An 18743-nucleotide genomic window follows, 5' to 3' on the forward strand; every position below is an offset into this window, starting at 1 on the left:
CTCCATGCCAGGCCCCATGCTGGGTACTGGGGCCACAGTCCAGTTCCTGCTTTCACAGAGCACCTGAGAGCCCAGGCAAGCAGCACCTAACCTACCCTGGGGAATCTAGAGAGGCTTCACAGAGGAGGTGACATGCAGCTGGGTTTTAAAGGATGACAAGAGTTTCTTCACACAGAAATAAGGAGAAGGGCATCCCAAGCAGAGGGAACGGTGTGGGAAAGGCCTGGAGCCATGAAAAAAGAGCCCACGACTAGACAGTGAAAGTAAACGGAATGGCTGGAGTGTCAGGCCCATGAAGGGAAAGAGAAAGTTGGGAACAGGAGCAGGAAGAGAGGAGGCTCCAGCATCAAGGATTAGGAGCTGAGGAAGGATTAGGCCATGAGGAAGACTTAGAACTTTACCCCGTGGGCAGCGAGCAACCAATGGAGGGTTTTCAGGAGGACAGTGACATGCTAGGATTTGTGTTTTGGAAGAAGCCCTCCAGCGGAGTAAGCAAGGGCAGTACCCCAGGAACAAAGTCAGGGAGACCCAGAGGAAGGCACTGCCATCGTCCTGAAGAGCACCGAGGGTGGCCTGACCCCTGCAATGGCAGTGAGGAGGGAGAGAAGAGACAGAATCCACAGATCAGGGTGACAGGCCAGATATGGGGAATAGGGGGCAGGGAGGAGTCCAGGCCGAGCCCAGGTTTCCAGATGCCATTCACAAGCACAGAAAAAAAAGAGCTTTTCAGGAGAAAACATGGGAGAGCTCAGTTGGGGACATGTTTAGTTTCGGGTATCTGTGGAGTGGCAAGGGGTAGACGGGGATATGAGAGACAAGACTGTGAGGTGCTGCTCAAGGTCGTGCAGGGTCAATGTCATCTCTGGGTGTAGAATGCAGGCCTGCCCCTACCCTCGCCCCACCATTCCCAGGCCTGTTCTTCCTCTTCCTACCTCTTTTATGGTCTCCACACACACTCTTCCCATCCCATCTCCATGACTTTGCTCTTGCTGTTCCCCTGCCCAGAATACCCTTCCCTCCTCTGTACAAATCCCACTCATTTCTCAAGTTTCAGCTGGGAACCCAGAAACAAACCGGGGCTGGAGTAAAAGATCCAGGGTTAGAGGGGAATAAAGTATGAAAGAGAGCTGGCGAAATGTGGCAGCAAGTGCAGACGCCTGACTTAGAGCCCCACTCTGCTGCGAGCTGGCTGTGTGACACGGAACAGGTCACTTTCCCTCTCTGGGCCTAAGTTTCCTACCCTTTCAGAGGAGAATAAGGAAACGCCCTCCTTCCCAGGGAGCTCAAAGTCCAGAAAGGGCCATAAGGTAAAACATGACCAGTGACTTTAGAGATATATCAAATGCCTTGAATATGCACATGAGGGAAAAAGTTTACGGAGAAAGATTAAGTGGTGTTTGCTCTGAGCCTTGAAGGACGGATGAAATCTCAAAGAGTAGAGGTGGAGGCAGAAGAGGGCATTCCAGGCAGAGAGAACAACCTGAGCAAAGGCTGGGAGGCAGAAAGTTCAGGGTATGTTCAGGGAAGAATGAGTGTCCAGATTCTGGTTTCTTTCTGAGTCAACAGCTCAGGCACTTTTTGTAAGCAGGCAGCCTAAGCCCAGCAGCCTCCAGTAAACACCTGTTTGCACAATCGAGGTCACACACAGGGGCGTGTTTGCACAATGGCCTGTTTGCACAATCTCAGTCGACTGCTGTATTCCAGCCAAACCAGCCCCTGGCAGACGAGCACGGCCTCCACTTCCGGACACTCACCCTGGTTGTCCCCCGGCCTCTGCCTGGGCCCTTCTGGACCCACACGTCACAGAAAATAACAGAAACAGAAACTTCAGCAGGGCTGCTAAGAACAGGGTTCCTTCACCAAAGCTCCCTGACTGGGATTTCCAACCTACAGAGGACACCCTGTCGGATGGAGGAGGGGGCGGGAGCAGGAGAGCTGGAGGAGGAAGTATCTACAAAGCAGACACCGGGTGTGCGTGGAGGGGATGACTCCACATCTGTCTCGTGCTTTTCACCTCATCAAGTAAACATTTGTTGAGCATGTACTATGTGCCAGGCTCTGTTCCACAGGGCTTGTATGTACTATTTCATCGATGTCTCTCAAGAATCCCGTAGAGCAGATACTATTATTATCCCCATTTTAAAGATGATGAAACTGAGGTTCAGAGAGGTTTAACAACTTGCCCAGGGTCACACAGCTAGTAAGTGGCAAGCCCAAGCAGTCTGACTCCTCACCCCCGCACTTAACCTCTCTCTACACTCTAACGCCTCTCTCCTATAGAAAGGTCTTCCTTAAATCTAACTTTCATTTCAGCTGCTGCAGCTCCATTTCCTGGTACAGGTGCAGAATGAAACACAGATGAGATCAGTGAAATCTTGTTCTGAAATATTGAATTATGCAGGAGAGAAAAAAGAAAGGAATTTTATTGAATGCCTACTACATGCTGGTTAACATGCGAGGCTCTATACCTGCCACAGCTCATTCAAACCTCACAAATCCCCTAGGAGGAGCTATCCCTGTGGCAGATAAGGCTTAAAGAGGGTAAACAGCTTCTCCAAGATTCCACAGCTCAGTAGATATGCACCGAGAATCCTCCTTGTGGCCTGCACCTGTGCTAAGACTGGAGGCAGAGATGAGAACGTGGTTTCCACCCTCCAGGAGTTCACAGTTTAATGGACGAGGCAGAGAGCCAACGGTCCACTGCAGTATCACAGGACTGCAGAGGAGGGAGGGCATCTGACTCCCCCTGACTCCACAGGCTGGATGTCTGAGCTGCATAAGAGGCGGGATTCGGCCAGCCAGAAATGACGGGATAAGCAAGAGCAAAGAAAGGGTTCGCAGAGCCTGAGACAGGCAGGGAAACACAAGCAAATTCTGTACCATTAGCACATAAAGTGACACGTCTGGAGAAGTGGAGGCAGACAAGGCAGGAGCAGGAGGAGGGGCCAGATCACGGGGTATCCTGATTGTCCAGTTAAGGAGTTAGGATGGGACAAAGGAACTCTGAAAAAGGGGGACCAGCATGGTTAGATGTGGGGGAGGGTGGCGGGGGAAGCTCACTTTGCTGGGGCGTTCGGAGTGGAAGGAGACTGCCCAGAGCAGGAGCCCAGCAGGCAAGCTGTGGTGCATCCAGGTGAAGGATGGGGAGACCTGACAAAGGCAGGGAGAGGAGACAGATTTCAGAGCTGTGGACAAGACATAAAGGCAGGAACTAACACTGCTTTCACACACCACTGTACCCCTGCACTGGCTCTACGACTTGTTTTCTGAACGATGAACAAAAGGCCCATTCTCCATCCTTCTGAACTGATTGGATGTGGGAGTATGGAGTAAGGAGTGTGAGGAGTGACTCCTGGGTCCCTAGTTGGGTGACCTGGGGGAGTGGGGATAGTGGTATAATTTATCAAGATGAGGTTTGGGGACAGGCGTGGTGGGATGGAAGAAGATTCATCCAATCGTTCATTCAACAAATAGGTACTGAGTGCTCACTCTGTGACAGGCAATATTGTAGATGCAGCAGATAACATTTTAAATAAAACAAACTAAAACCCTTGCCTTCACGGAGCTTCTGTTCTAGTGGAAGATGAAGGGTGGGAGCATCTACTGTAATAACAGTGAAAAGGAATATGAGGGAAAAAAAGCTGAGGAGTGGGGGGGGGCGGTTTGCAATTTTTTTAAAAGGTGGTTAGAGAAGGCCTTGATGAGAAGATGACATTTGAGCAAAGACCTGAAGAAGAGGAGGGAATGACCTATAACATTAGTTGCGGGGAAAGAATCCAGGCAGAAGAAACGGCAAGTGCAAAGGCCCTGAGGCAAGGGTGAGCCTAACAAGTTCAAGAAACAAGGAGGAAAACAGAATGGCTGGAGCAGAGCAGCGAGGAGGAGAATAACAGGAGAGGGATCAGGGAGGGAATGGAGGAGGGGCCCAGGTTGAATAGGGCCTTGTAGATCATTGAAAGGGCTTTGACTTTGACTCTGACATAGGAGCTGTTAGGGGTTTGGGCAGAGAGATTGACAATGAACTGACTTCTGTTTAATCGGCATCACACTGGCTGCTGAAGGGAACAACAGACAGGTGGGGGACAAGGATAAATGGACGTAGGAGACCAGGGAGGGGCCACTGACATGATCTAGACTGAAGTAATCTTCATATTTTCCAACTTTTTAGCATGAAAATATTCAAACATAGAGCCCAGTTGAACTTGACAGTGAATATCTGTCTAGCTAGGATTCTGGATGTGTTTTGAAAGAAGAGTCAATGAGATTTAATGAGCCTGCGGGGTCTATGAAACATCTTGGAGAAGCTGCTGCAGACAGTTGGGTATTTTGATCCAGAACCAGAACTGCATCCCCGTCTGCCCCATCACACGAGACTCAGAGCCCATTTTTCCGAAAAGGATTGTATGCTATAGACACTCCGCTAGTCAGTTAGTACCTAACTTTTATTGGGTCATAAATCCAATAAACTATGAACGGTCTGAACCTTCTTCAGAAAAATGCACATAAAATTAAAAACAACTGCAGGAAAAGCATGGATATAGACAATGAAAGACATAAAATGCCGTCTATTTCACTCAATCAAAAAATGTTCCGGTTAGCAGAATCCTTGTGAGTAAACATTACTATTTTCTGGTGAGCGTATGAAGACCCTAAGCCTCACAAGTCATCCCCCTGTGGTCCCAGAGTCCCCATTTCTCCATTGTCTGGCCTACGGGCAATGATGAAGAATACATAGCAAAGAGGGGAGTAATGAGGAAGGTACTGTGCTACAAAATACCCTGTCACCTGAAGGCCGCCCCCCTGAGTATTGTGAGGATCAGGGCCCCAAGGCTGGTGCTAAAAAGAGGCTTAAAGCTGAGTGAAACTTCGAGCCAGGGTCTGTCTCTGAGCGATGCTCCCCTAGGGAGAGGGGCATGGGAATGGCATCCAGCCGGGTTGGAGCCTGGGCCCTACCAGGGCCTCAAAGCTTTGAGGTCAGGAAATCCGGAGACAGAGGAGGGGGACATTGTTGCCACATCCCCCAGCCCCTTTAAGACCCCCGAGGCAGGAAGACTGCCTTGGCCTCACCAGCTTCCCTCCCAGGCTCCTTCCTGGGAGGAAGGAGCTGCCTGTACCCCAGCGACAGGGCAAGGGAGGGAAGGAGGCTGGGCAAGTGTTGCAATCCGCAGCCCCTGGGCCTGTCAGAGGCAGAGCCATTAACGACAGGGCTGGGGAGAGAAGCGGGACTGTGGCTGTTTTCAGGAACTTGCCTGAAAAAGAGAGCAGAGACAAAGAATGCGAAGCGGCTGTGGGGCTGCAGGCTCCAACCGTGAGTAGGGGAGCCCCAGGGAGAGTTGAGCCTTGGCCTCGATAGGGACCTGGAGCCACAGAACCACTCCCCGCTCCCACCACGACCCAGTTCTGCCGAGTGCCTGTATTCAGGGGACCGAGGCCTGCGACCAGGGCTCTTGCTTTTAGGGTTTGTCCCTTGGAACCAGGAGTCCTGGACACTGAGTCTCTTTTCCCAGGGATGCCCCCACTTTTTCTAGGCGTTGTATCAGGGAACATTTCTTTGGGAACATCGAGCTCAGGGAAGGGCGTAGTAGTTTACCGTCTCTGCATCTCTCTCTCAGAACCCGTGCGTCCCCACCTCTCTGTGTCTCCATCTCCGTCCATTTTACTCGCTGTTCCTCCTCAGCCCCTCTGGCTTGCATGGGTCCTGAGTTTCTCTGTCTCAGAGTCTTTCCGTGCCTCTCTTTGTCTGTCACGTTTCCCTCTCTCTTGAATCATAAACTCTCTCTCGTGTCTCTCGCTTATCAGCCTCCGAGTGCCTCGGTGTCTGTGTCCGCATCCTTGTGTCTCGGGCTCTTTTCTCTCCTTGTCTCTGGATGTCTCTCCTGCCCCAATCTTTATCTCCGTGGGTCTCTGGCATTTCGGCTTGTGTGTGTCCTTTACTGTCCTACGCTGTCTGCCTTCTGCCTCTTTCGTTCTGGAACGGCCTCTCCCTCTGTTCATTCCCAGCGCCCTCCTCCCTGAGCTCCTCTTCCCACAGAAACGCCAGGGGAGAGAGGGGCGTGAACGGGAGATGGGAGAGCGAAGGGAGAAGGTTGAGTGGGGAGAAAACAGAGGGGAGCTTTAGAAAAGGGGTGTGATGCAGCGACTCCAGGGGCAGCACAGTGTGCCGGGACTCGGAGTCAGGAGAACTGAGGTGGCTGCATTGAAGGGGAGCCCGAGGGGCCAAGGAGCTGGAAGTAGGGGACCCAGAAATGGGGCCTTGAAACTACACGGCATGATGGAGACAAAAGCGAGGTGGCGATCCTAGAGGCTGTGACCGTGCAGCCTGCAGGCAGGGGAGGGGGCGCTGAGCTATGCTGGGTTCTGTTAGGTGGTACCGCGATTCGTGGTGCGTGGAAATAACATGGTTATTGAGTGCTTCCTCCATGTGGGCTCCATGCTAAGTGCTTTTATCATAGGTCATCTCGTTTCATCCTCACCACGACCCTGAGAAGCAGGTGCTATTGTTGTCCCTCTTCCACAGATGGGGAAACTGAAGCTCAGAAAGACGAAGTAACTTGTCCGAGGTCACAAAACTGGTAAGTGGCGGACGTGGGGTTCAGATCAGGTGGTCTGACTCATAGCTGGGGTCCCGACTTCTCTGCATACTGGCCCCCAGAGAGGAGACCATGCTCCAACAGGTCCCAGATCCCACTCAGCTGGGTTGGGGGCACCAAGGGCTACGTGGGGGACGAGGGACTGATGCCAAGCATGCCAACGCCTCACGCCCAGCCTGGCCTCTTGGGGTTTGGGGTTTGCTTGCCCACTCTGGACAGAACTTCCAGCTAAGGGAGCTCCTCTAAAAGGAAACTTTTGCATTCTTCCTGAGACTAGAACTAATGTTCCCTCCACTCAGGCACTATTGCCATGACTACAAGATGCTTGACTCCAGAGGTCTGTGCCCAAAATTGGGGGTGTAATAGATATCCTTTCAGTCCACCTTTCTCTCCATCCATCACCGTGGCAGCCGGCTTCCCACAGGTGTAACCTGACAGCCCCTGGCCTCAGCTGCAATATGGAGTTGTCCCTTTCTGCTAGAGAGCATCTCTGATGCTTTTGGCATGGCTCACCAGTAGAAGTTGTCTCATACTCATGCATGTGCAACCTGGATGTGCCAGGGGTTAACACCCCGAGAAACATCTTTTGACCAATGGGGACAGGGTTAGTGGATAAATGTTCCCATCCTCCCTCCCATTCAAGAGGTAAACTGTCCCTTGGGTAGACAATTCTGAGGCATGTTCTACCCGGCTCCTTGAAAAATTCCAGCAAGATTGAGTCTCAGTTGTCTATAGAGGTGACCAGCTCGAAAACATTCCCTTGTGTCGGCTTTCCCTCCTTACCTGTTTCATTCTCCTTATTCCCTCACTCTTTTCTTGTGATCTTCTTAAAATACACTACTTGTATGCAAGCCCTCATCTCAGGCTCTTCTTTATGGAAGGAACCCGGCTAAGACAGATGGGAAGGGGGAAGAATGCTATTCCTTGCTGCTCCTTTCCTTGCTCTGTCCTGGAAGGCAAGTATAATAATAATGGTGACTGTCACTTATAGTCATTTCCTATGTGCCAGGCACACTGTGCAAAGCCCTTGGCCTGCATGATTTTCATGTCTTCTTCCCAAAGCTCTATGTAGTATAGGCTGTTACCTCCATTTTGCAGACAAAGAAACTGAGGCTCACAGAGTCAAGTAACCTAGCCAAAGCCACACTGTGGCAAAGCAAAGATTAAGCTCAGCTCTGACTCCCATGACCTTAACCACCCCCCTCTGCCTCCAGGTGAACACCAAGTTGGCACTATGGCGGGGCTGGGAAACTGGAGCCTGACCAGAGCTGCCCTGATCATCCTGCTGCTCCCCAGAAGTGAGTGCGGCCAGGGGTGGGGTGCCATGGGGAGAGGGGAGTTCTGGGGAGAGATATCGGGGGTGGAGGAGAGAATTATTTCCCTGCCCTGCCACATTGCTCCTGGGGTTCTTGGAGAATCCCAAGAGAATCAAGATTGGGCCACAGATGTGGTGTAGCCAGGCTCCTCCATGAGGAATGGTGAGAGGACGTGGGCTGGCCAGCCTGGGGGGCCCAGGTCTCGTCTGCAAATCTCTGCCGGGCTAACAGAAGGAATGTCTGAGTCCCATGCAGTCTTCAAGGGCAGCAGAGGGTCAGGGTGGAAGCCACAAGGAAGCGGGTTTCATCCTGAAGTAAGGAAGCCCAGGCAGAGCTCTTCGACTAAAGGAACTATCTTGAGAGATGATGAGCCTCCCATCTCTGGGGGTATGAAAGTTGAGGCCAGGATTGACAGGGATGCTGCACAGCAGGGGTCGGCAAACTTTGATAATAATATTCAGGCTTTGCAGGCCACAGACAGTCTCTGTTGCATGTTTTTATTTGGTTTTTGTTTTGTTTGTGTTTAACCCTTTAAAATGTAAAAAAAAAACAAACAAACAAACAAACAAAAAAAAAACACCTTCTTAGCTGGCAGGCGCCACTAAAACAGGCAACCCTAATCCTGGTGTTGAGGACACAGCATCAGGTGGAGTTTTGAAGTAAACAGTTTTGCGAGGTTCCTTCCAGTCTGAAATTCTGAGTCTATGAAGCGGTAGGAGCCCCATGAACTTGCTCTGTGACCCCGGGCAAATTGCTCCTCATCTTAAGGCTTCAGCATCCCCATCAGCAAAATGGGCCGAAGAACACCTGAGAGAGGAGAGAAGGCTTGGCAGGCAAAGTGCAGTGCTCACTCCCTTATTCAATACACATTCGCCATGGGCTACTCTGTGCTAGGCACTGGGAATATAGTAATGAGCAAAACAGCCAAGGTCTCTGGCCTCAAAGAACCTATGGTCTAGCTGGGGAGACAGACAAGCAAATAATCATATGACTCCATAATTACAAAGGATAATAAGAGCTTAGAGAAAGTTCAGGGGGCTTAGCTTAGCCTCGCTGGTCAGAGCCTGGTCTAGTTCCCCTCAAGATGCCTAAATGTTAACCAGGTGAAAGAAGGGTGGGAGAGAGAAAAGGTGTACCCCAAAATGCAACAGCAGGTATAAAGATCTAGAGATTGGAGAGAGAATGGCATTTGCAAGGAACAGCAAGAAGCCAGAGTGACTGGGGCTGAGAGAGGATGGTCTGAGCTGGACCTGGAAGGTTAGGCAGAGACCAGGCCACAAGGGCTATGAGAAGGATCTGGGTCTTTATCTTAACCCTGGCAGCAAACACTCACCTGTCAGGCACTGTTCTAAGTGTCTTACACATGTTATCACATCTAATGCTTCCAGCAACGCCAAGGCAGAGACTATTTTTATCTCCATTTTACAGACAAGAAATCTGAGACACAGAAAGTCTCAGTAACATACCAGGGTCACATAATTAATAAGCAACAGGACCAGGCTCTAAACCTATGAAGTGTAGTTCCAACCCCCATGCCTTTATCCATCCAATCATACGGCCTTCGGAGCAATCACCTGCCATCGAAGCGCTGTGATTGAGATGGGAAAACAATCAGATATGAATTCTGAAAAGGATGCTGTGGCTGTGGGGTTCTTATCATTCTAATCACTGCTTTCGCCATCCTTGGGGAGGGCACCGGGGAGGAGACTAGTCTCTATCTGGTAGTGTGCTGGAGCTAGCTTGCAAGAGCTGATTGTACACATCTCTTCCCAAGTTCACATTCAGTGATGTCGCACTGGTAGCTTGAAATCACATGTTAGGACTATCTCACCAGGGAAAGCAGGATTATATAGATATAGATTAGATATAGATATATAGATATAGATATAGATATAGATATAGATATAGATATAGATATAGATAGATATAGATATAGATATATACCCACACATTTTACCCACACATCACTATCTCTATCTCCTCCCCAAGAGCTTCTCACAGCTCCCATACATACCTCCCCATTCCAGCCCCCATGTCTTGGGGAGTGAAGCAAGAAGGTAAGGCTCCTGAGTCTAAAAAATGCTTATAGCCCAGCTCGGCCAGGCAGAGGAGTCACTCATGGCCCTTTCTCTTCCATCCCAGGCCTGGAGGGGTGCGGGCACATCAGCCTCTCAGCCTCCACCGTCCGCCTGGGGGATGCCATCACAGCCTCCTGCATCATCAAACAGAACTGCAGCTACCTGGGCCCAGAGTCACAGATTCTATGGAAACTAGGAACAGAGCTTCTGCCTGGGGGAAAGCAGCAGCGCCTGCCAGATGGGACCCAGGAATCCATCATCACCTTGCCCCACCTGAACGATCCTTGGGCCCTTCTCTCCTGCTATCTGCGCTGGAGCAACAGCCTACAGATGGTGGACCAGGCTGAGCTGCAGGCAGGCTGTAAGTCCCTGCAGCCATCTATCCGCTCTGCCTCCAATGCCCGCCTGCCAATACTAATAAGAGCTATCCTTCCTTGAGCTCTTGCTCAATAAGCACTCATCTTCCCTACCAGTGGGTAGTGCTATTTAGCCCCATTTTTCAGATGAAGAAACTGAGGTTTAAAGATGGTAGGTGACATGCTTACACTCACAAACTAATATAAGGATGCAGCCAAGATTTATATTAGGCAATGTGGCTCAAAAGCCAGTGTAGTAACTGCTACTCTATCTGGCCACCGAGTAAGCCCAATACTCTAGCCACAGGAGGGTATGTCCAAGGAGGACATTCTCTACCAGATGGGCTTGCTCCCAGGTTCTCCCCAACCCCAGTCTCAGCCTTCTGCACAAACTGCAAAGGATGGAGTGTGTGCTGCGCCAATGCATAAGAAAAAACACAGAAAGACCAAAGTTATTGTATAAGAATCAATAATAGTAGAGCTAACACTTACACAGCACTTACTATGAGTCAGGCACTGCTTGGAGCACTTTACAGATAGTGAGTCATTCAGCCTTCACAATAACCCTAGGGGGTAGGTATAGTCCCATTATCGCCTTTTTACAGATGAGGAAACAGCAGTTAAGTGACTTCAAAATCACACACCTGATGAATGGCAGAACCAGAATGAAAAGGCAGACACTATATTACCACTGTTGAAGGGAGTGGAGTTGAGGGGGTTGGAGGCTCTGCGATGCCTGTCTCCATACCTGCCTGAGTCAATTTTCCCCAGAGCTGCATGGAGACAGGAGAATAAACAGAGTGACCCCAAAGGGAAAGACCCAGAGCAGGGAAACTAAACCAGTTAGTCCCAGTGGGAGTTTTCTGAGAGATCCTACACAAAGCGCTCTCTCTCCCCACCCTATGCACAGACCCTCCGTTCACACCCCACAACCTGTCCTGCTTCATGAACCTCACAACCAACTGCCTTACCTGTCAGTGGGAGCCAGGACCTGACACCCACCTGTCCACCAACTTCACCCTGAAGAGCTTTAAGTGAGTAGGGGTCTCTACACAGCCCTGTTCTTTTGGGTCTTGGCTGGGGCATAGGTAGGACTACGGGGATGGAGGAGCCAGAGGTACAGATGGGAGGGAGAAGGGAGCCTTGCTTTCTTCCTCTGCTTAACACTCAAGCCTGGCCTATTGGCAGGAGCCGGGGCAACTGCCAGACCCAAGAGGAAACCATCCCTGACTGCGTGTCTGAAGACGGGCAGAGCCACTGCTCCATCCCACGCAAACACCTGCAGCTGTACCAGACTATGGGCATCTGGGTACAGGCAGAGAACGTGCTGGGGACCAGTGTGTCCCCACAGCTGTGCCTTGATCCCATGGACGTCGGTGGGTGACACTGGGTGCAGAAGAGGGAAGAGGCCCCCACAATGGGCAGACCCAGAGAGGCACAGAGAGGGAAACACAGACCCACTGACAGACGAAAAGACACTGGAAGACCTAGAGATAGAGAGGAAGAGAAGAGAGACGGAGACAAAGCGAGATGCAGCTGGAGACAGAACTACGGAGACACAGACAGAGACAGAAGAAACATAGAAGCAAGGAGACACAGTCATTAATCCTTCAGCCAACTTCTTGAAGTGCCCATTGTGTGCTAGGCACCGTTCTAGGTGCTAGGAATACAGCAGTGAACAAAAGAGCAAAAATCTTTGCAACGTTACATTCTAATGGGCAAAATAAATAAACTAGAACGTCAGCTGATGATAAGTATGATGGAGAAATTAAAGCAGGGAAGGGACGGAGAGAGACGGGAGGCCGGGGCAGATGCTATTTCAGTAAGGTGGTCGGGGAAGACCTCACTGAGAACATGACATTTGAGAAGATCATGCAGGAGATAAGGGAGCAAGCCACTGGATACGTGGAGGGAAAGTGTCCCGGAGAACAACCAGGGCAAAGGCTCCTGGGGTGAGAGTATGAAACAGACCTAGAGAGAAACAGACACGTATCTAGAGACGGACCCGCAGAAATGTGATGACATATAGAGATGAAGAGACACACAGAAGAAAAAGACACAGAGACCCCATGGATGGAAATTCGGGAAGAAAAATGGAACCACAGACAGTGAGATAAGAGGGACCTAAGGCAGGACCCTAAAGAATGGGGTAGAGAAAGAATCTGACAACCCCTCTCCTTGCAGTGAAATTGGAACCCCCCACACTGTGGGCCCTGGGCCCCAGCTCTGAGGTGGCCCCACCCCAGCCAGGCTGTCTACAGTTGCACTGGGAGTTATGGAAGCCAAGCTTGTTCATGGAACAGAATTGTGAGCTGCGCCACAAGCCCCAGCTTGGAGAAGCCAGCTGGGCCCTGGTGAGGTGGAAGGCAACCTCAAGAGCCTGGGATGGGGGTGGCTGAGGGGAGGGTAAGTTGAGCTGGTCCTGAAGGACACAGTAATCCAGGCTCAGAGCCATGCTCCCCCACCAGGTGGGCCCCCTGCCCTCCAGGACCTTCCACTATAAGCTCTGCGGGCTCCTCCCATCCACAGCCTACACCCTGCAGATACGCTGCATCCGCCACCTCCTGCCTGGCCACTGGAGCGAGTGGAGCCCCAGCCTGAAGCTGACCACCCCAGAACGGGGTAAGTGGGTGGTGAGGGGCTGGGAGCAGCCATCAGGACCCAGTCCTACCTCCAGGGCCCTCCCTGACTGGCACACTCTCCTCTCATTCCATACACAGCCCCCATTATCAGACTGGACACGTGGTGGCGGCAGAGGCAGCTGGACCCCAGGACAGTGGATGTACAGCTGTTCTGGAAGGTGACTTCCTCTGAAGCCCATTCTTCCACCCCTGAGACCTTCTCCAAGCCACACAGATCCCTGTGAGCTGGGGCTCAGGATTCCACCAGGTCTGGGAGGCTTGGATGCATTTGTATGTGATTTGCATGCACTTGGCATGTGCCTAGGAAGCTGGGTAGTGCCCTTCTGGAGAGGCTACAACGCAGGACTCACCTATAGCAAAGGATCAGTTCACTATATAGTTAGGTGCCTGCTGAACACCCAATTTGCTTCTTCCTTCCCTTCCTCCTAGGTCCAGGCACATGGGAACAGAGGGAAGAAGGGAGGGAGGAAGGCTGTTTCCCAGCCTGGGGGGCTCAGTTCCTGTGATCCATGCACCCCATCTAGAAGCTTTCCCCGACTCAAGATGAGCTATGTATTCCGTTTATCTTCTTTCTCCGATGCCTACCACAGCCAATGCCCCTGGAGGAAGACAGGGGGCAGATCCAAGGATACCTGGTCTCCTGGAGACCCTCAGGCCAGCTGGAGACAGTCTCACCTCTCTGCAACACCACGGAGCTAAACTGCACCTTCCACTTGCCTTCAGAAGCCCGGGAGGTGATCCTTGTGGCCTATAACACAGGCGGGACCTCTCGTCCCACCCCAGTGGTCTTCTTGAAGAGCAGAGGTAAAGGGGCCTGGCAGTTAGTAGAGCCCGGTAGTCAAGCATATACATTCAAAGGTTAAACTGCCGAGATTCAAATCAAGTCCTGTCACTTGCTAACAGTATGACCTGGGCAAGTTACTTAACCTCCCTGGTCTCTGTTTACTCATCTAGCAAATGGGGATGATACAGTGCCTACCTCAAAGGATTGTTGTGAAGATTACATGAGTTAAGGCATGTGCCTGGCATAAAGTAAGTGCTCAATATGTGTTAGCTGTTATCCTTATCATGAGCCAAAACCAGGTTCAGCCACAATAATACACACACACACACACACACACGGTCCATTCTGCCAAGGAAGACAGGAGAGAAAGCCCTACGTTTTTCTAGCTGGAACGCAGTCCCTGAGTTAGTTGCTCATTCTCAGGGAATCAGCCACTTCTAACTCCTGGGTTCCTCTGAACATGGGTCCTCACAGGGTGAGGCTAACAATAACAGGAGTTAATACTCCCGCCAATTAGCTGCGTACCTGAAACAAGTTACTTAACCTCTCTGTGTCTATTTCCTAACTGATGAAATGGGGACAATAGTAGTGCCCCTCCACCCCATGGCACTGTTTGTGGCCTTGGTGCATTAACATACACCAAAGGCTGTACCTGGCACAAACCAAGAACTACGTAGTGTTTGACAGCTTTTCTCGTTATCAAGCACTACTCTCGCTAGGCACTAGCTAGGCTCATTCCAGTCATTATCTCATTTAATCTGCACTCAAGCCCTTTATCATCACTTCCACTTCACAGATGAGGAAACTGAGGCTCAGATGTTGATTTGCCCAAGGTCACCCAACTTGTAAGTAGCAAAGCCAGGATTCTGGCTCCAGGTTCTAGCTCCAAGACCCACATTGTTTTCACCTTCATCTCCTACTCTGTCTCCAGGCCCACCCCTGGGCGGACTCTATACAGTGGCCCAAGACCCTCACAGCCTCTGGGTGGGCTGGGAGCCCTCCAAACCTCAGCCTCGGGGCTACGTGATTGAGTGGGGCCTGCATACCCCCAGCCCCAGCGGCAGCCATAAGACCTGGAAGATGGAGCATAATGGAAGCATTGCAGGGACCCTACTACAAGGTAAGGCAGTGAGGGAGGGGGGTGCAGGCAGGCAGGGCCAAAAGAGGGGGAGGCAGTGATTGTCTGACAGTGGGGCAGGGGCAATCTGAACCACCCTAGACAAGTAGATTCCCAAGTCTTTCTTGATCCTTCACTGTTCCCACCTCAGACCTTCAGGAAGTTCTTCCTACAGTCTAACTGGACCCACTGCTAAGGCCTTGACCTGCCACTTTTCTAGCTCTCTTCCACTTTTGCCCCTTACCCCCATCAAATGATCTGAAGAAGAGATCGCAGAGGCTAGTCCTGCAGTGTGAGGCCCTGGTTATCCGTGGCTAGAGGTCTGAGGTTAGCTCCTGATCACAGCAGAAGTTAGCCCCTAACCAGAGTGCCTACTCCATTTTCTCTCTGCAGAGAACATCTGGCCCTTTCAGCTCTACGAGATCACTGTGACTCCCCTGTACCAGGACACCATTGGACCCTCCCAGCATATCTATGCCTACTCCCAAGAGACGGGTTCGTCAGCCACCAGGCCCCTTCTCAGAATCCTCTCCTCTATCTCAATGCCCGCCTAGGCCCAACAATCAGGACTATGAGGGAACGTTTCCTTCTTCCCCTACCTCTGGCCCAAAGAGGGTCCCTCCTAAGCCTAAGAATGCCCCTGGCTTACACTGGACCCCTGCAGCTGGAAAGAAGTCAAGTGTTGGGGTGAGAGAAATTAGGCAGCGAATCTGGCAGAATTCAGGGAGCAAGTCTGATAAAAATCAATAGTTCTGATAGAAATCAGGTGTCATGTGTGATAGATATTAGACAGAAGGCCTGGCATAAATTCAGAGAGTGAGCAGCAGAAATTGAACAGTGAGTTGGACAAGGGCCTGGTAGAAATCAGATATCAAGGCTTTCGAGTCAAAGAGAACCAGTTTCAAATCCTGGCTCTGCCACTTATTAAAAGTAAATGAGGCTTGGACACGAGCCCCTTAGACTCTCTTAGATCACCCACCCTGCAGTATGTCCCAGTTCTTGGGTCTGGAGAGCCACAAGAAGTCTGAATGGGCTCTCCACCCTGCCTCTTATCAGCCCTGCACCTTTCTTCCTACAGCCCCCTCCCACGCCCCAGAGCTGCATCTAAAGCACATTGGCAAGACCTGGGCCCAGCTGGAGTGGGTGCCCCAGGCCCCTGAGCTGGGGAAGAGCCCCCTTACCCACTACACCATCTTCTGGACCAATGCGCAGGGCCAGTCCTTCTGTGAGTCTATCCTCGGCACCCCACAGACCCAGAAAGCCTGGGAGAGGGTGCTCGGCAGCCTTGGTTGGAGCCTCAGCCTCTGGGCCCAAGCTGATCACTCTCCTCTTCTCCCAGCCACCATCCTGAATGCTTCCTCCCATGGCTTTGTCCTCCACGGCCTAGAGCCTGCCAGCTTGTACCACGTCCACCTCATGGTTACCAGCCAGGGAGGGGCCACCAACAGTACAAGCCTCATCCTGGTGACCTTGGGCCTAGGTAAGGGGAGAAGGGGGCTGGCCAGACAAGGCTATTGGGAGGGTACCTCACCCAAAAGATCTCCATTTGTAGAGTAGACAGGCCTTGCCTGAATCCCCTGGTCTGAGGGAGGAGGCCCAGCCTTATTCACATGTACTTTAACCTCTCGACTTCCCCTCACCTCAGAGGAGTCTGAACTGTACATCATCCTGGGCCTGTTCGGCCTCCTGCTCTTGCTCACCTGCCTCTGTGGGGCTGCCTGGCTCTGCTGCAGACCCAGGTGAGTCCTCTTGAGAGACCTGACACTCAGCTACCCCTGCCCACAGGGAACTGTAGGCCCAAGTGGGCCAGTCTAAGTTCTTCCCAGTCTTCCCAGGCCTCAGGGCACATGTCTGGGAGCCAGGCCCTCCACCTCTCCTCTCTGCACTAAGGGGCCATCCCTTCAGCTGTTGAAATGGGTGGGAGAAAGGATGGAAAGATGGGAGGGCATGCCTGACCCGCCTTCTTCTGCTCCCTTCTCCAGCAGAAAGAATCCCCTCTGGCCAAGTGTCCCAGACCCAGCCCACAGCAGCCTGGGCTCCTGGGTGCCTACCATCACGGCAGAGGTAAGAATATGGAGGGAAAGGGAAATGGAGCTGGGGGTGTCAGCCCAGGCTTGAAATGAAGGGGTGCCCCTCTGAGGTTCAGTACTCAGGACTTCTCATCACTTTCTAGCAAGATCCCCTCCCTTTGGAGTACAGCAGGACTGAATTTGAATCCCAGCTCTACCCATTTCAAAGCCTCAGTCATCCCACTGTGAAATAGGACTAATTCCACATAGAATAATTGGGGAGATTCACCGAGCTAAGTCTGAACAGCACATAGCATGTATCATGGACATATGAGACGCTTTACAGGTGTATCCCTTTGAGTTCCAGCAGAGAGCAACGGGAATGTCCCTACACTGTCCCAACAGTGGCTGTAGATATCTGAAATAAGTAATGCCCTCACCCTATGTCCTTGTGTCCAGGAGATCTTCCAGCTGCCCAGCCTTTGGGACCCCAGCGTGCTACCCATCACCAAGATTACAGTTCTGGAGGAAGAAGAGAAGAAGCCAGGGCCCTGGGAGTCTAATGACAGCTCAGGGACCTGTGGCCTTCCCACCTTGGTCCAGGCCTATGTGCTCCAGGGGGACCCAAGAGCACCTTCTATCCAGCCCCAGTCCCAGTCCGGCACCAATGACCAGGTCCTTTATGGGCAGTTGCTGGGCAGCCCCACCAGCCCAGTGCCAGGGCACTACATCCGCTGTGACTCCACTCAGCCCCTCTTGGGGGGCCTTACCCCCAGCCCCAAGTCTTATGAGAACCTCTGGTTCCAGACCAGCCCCCAGAGGACCCCGGAGCCTCTAGTCCCAAACCAGGAGGATGACTGTGTCTTTGGGCCACTGCTTGACTTCCCTCTCCTGCAAGGTCTCCAGGTCCATGGGGTGGAAGGGCTGGGGGTCTTCTAGGGCTTCCTGGGACACCCCACCTGCTCCTTCAAAGGCCTTGGCCATCCAGAGAAGAGGAGAGGGTCAGTAAGCCTGTCACTAAAAAAACCACCCTGCCCCAGGAAAGGCAAAAAGGCTCCCAGTCTCCCCCTATCCCTCAGTCTTAGTATCCCTCCACCACTTTCCCAATTCCCATGGGCTGGGCCTCCCACTTTGAAGATCACAGAATGCTTCCTCCCACCTCTCCCACTAGCCCTTTGTGCTTATTTCCTGTAATTTCAGTCACTTAAGGTGGTTTATGGTTTGGTTTGTTTTTATTTTGAAAAAGCCTTGAGTACGTCTGAGTCTCTGTTCTTTTTATTTTCAGGACCCTAGCAGTTGGGGGTGGAGGGGATTCTCAGTACCTCTCAGACTTGTTCATTTGTTTATTTTTCCTTAATTCATTCATTCAACCAGCCCTCACCTAGCATCTAGGCCCTATGCTGGCAGCAGGAACGCAAAAATTACTTGGCTCAGTCCATCCTCAAAGAGCTTGCATTCTAGTGGTAGAGACTAGAAAACTGACCACTAGGACACAGTGACCAGGGTTACCTGGAGGGAGTCACCCAGTACTGTGGGACATAGGGAATAGATCTCAGAAAAAAGTAACCTCTGTTGGGGAAAAATAATTAAAAACAATCTCCTGCCAACCTAGAAAACCTCTCTATGAGGACAGAAGAAAAAAAGTTCTATTATTGAATGAGCATAAACCAGAATGTGATGCACATAGCAGGGAATCAAATAAAGAGCCTGCAAAGGCAGAAAGAAATATTACCCTTTTATATAGCCAAGTGGATACAACTTATTGCATACATTTTGTCAGGATAAACAATAACTAGTTCCTAAGCAAGAGGACTTGACAGCATCATTTGTCATATAGGGTCATCCTAAATT

At 51.4% G+C, this 18743-nt stretch overlaps 1 protein-coding gene across 3 annotated transcripts; it reads left to right on the forward strand.

Annotated features, from left to right (window-relative positions):
• The first annotated feature begins 5147 nt into the window (after positions 1-5147).
• CSF3R (colony stimulating factor 3 receptor) lies at positions 5148-17910 on the forward strand. 3 transcript variants are annotated; one of them, XM_039851077.1, is made up of 17 exons: positions 5148-5308; positions 6518-6572; positions 7805-7888; positions 10049-10345; positions 11251-11374; positions 11529-11716; positions 12525-12694; positions 12809-12962; positions 13061-13140; positions 13573-13786; positions 14698-14886; positions 15277-15378; positions 15962-16108; positions 16223-16363; positions 16529-16622; positions 16869-16947; positions 17352-17910. In XM_039851077.1, the coding sequence occupies exons 3-17, from the start codon at positions 7825-7827 to the stop codon at positions 17829-17831; spliced, it is 2523 nt and encodes an 840-aa protein (XP_039707011.1). In that variant the 5' UTR covers positions 5148-5308; positions 6518-6572; positions 7805-7824; the 3' UTR covers positions 17832-17910. The 3 variants fall into 3 exon arrangements, with proteins under 3 accessions (XP_039707011.1, XP_039707010.1, XP_039707009.1); XM_039851076.1 differs by having other exon boundaries at positions 5149-5308; positions 6453-6572; positions 16866-16947; XM_039851075.1 differs by having other exon boundaries at positions 5149-5308; positions 16866-16947.
• Positions 17911-18743: the final 833 nt, after the last annotated feature.

This window comes from Pteropus medius, unplaced genomic scaffold (assembly GCF_902729225.1).
Source record: "Pteropus medius unplaced genomic scaffold, Ma_sr-lr_union100, whole genome shotgun sequence".
Lineage (NCBI taxonomy): Eukaryota > Metazoa > Chordata > Mammalia > Chiroptera > Pteropodidae > Pteropus > Pteropus medius.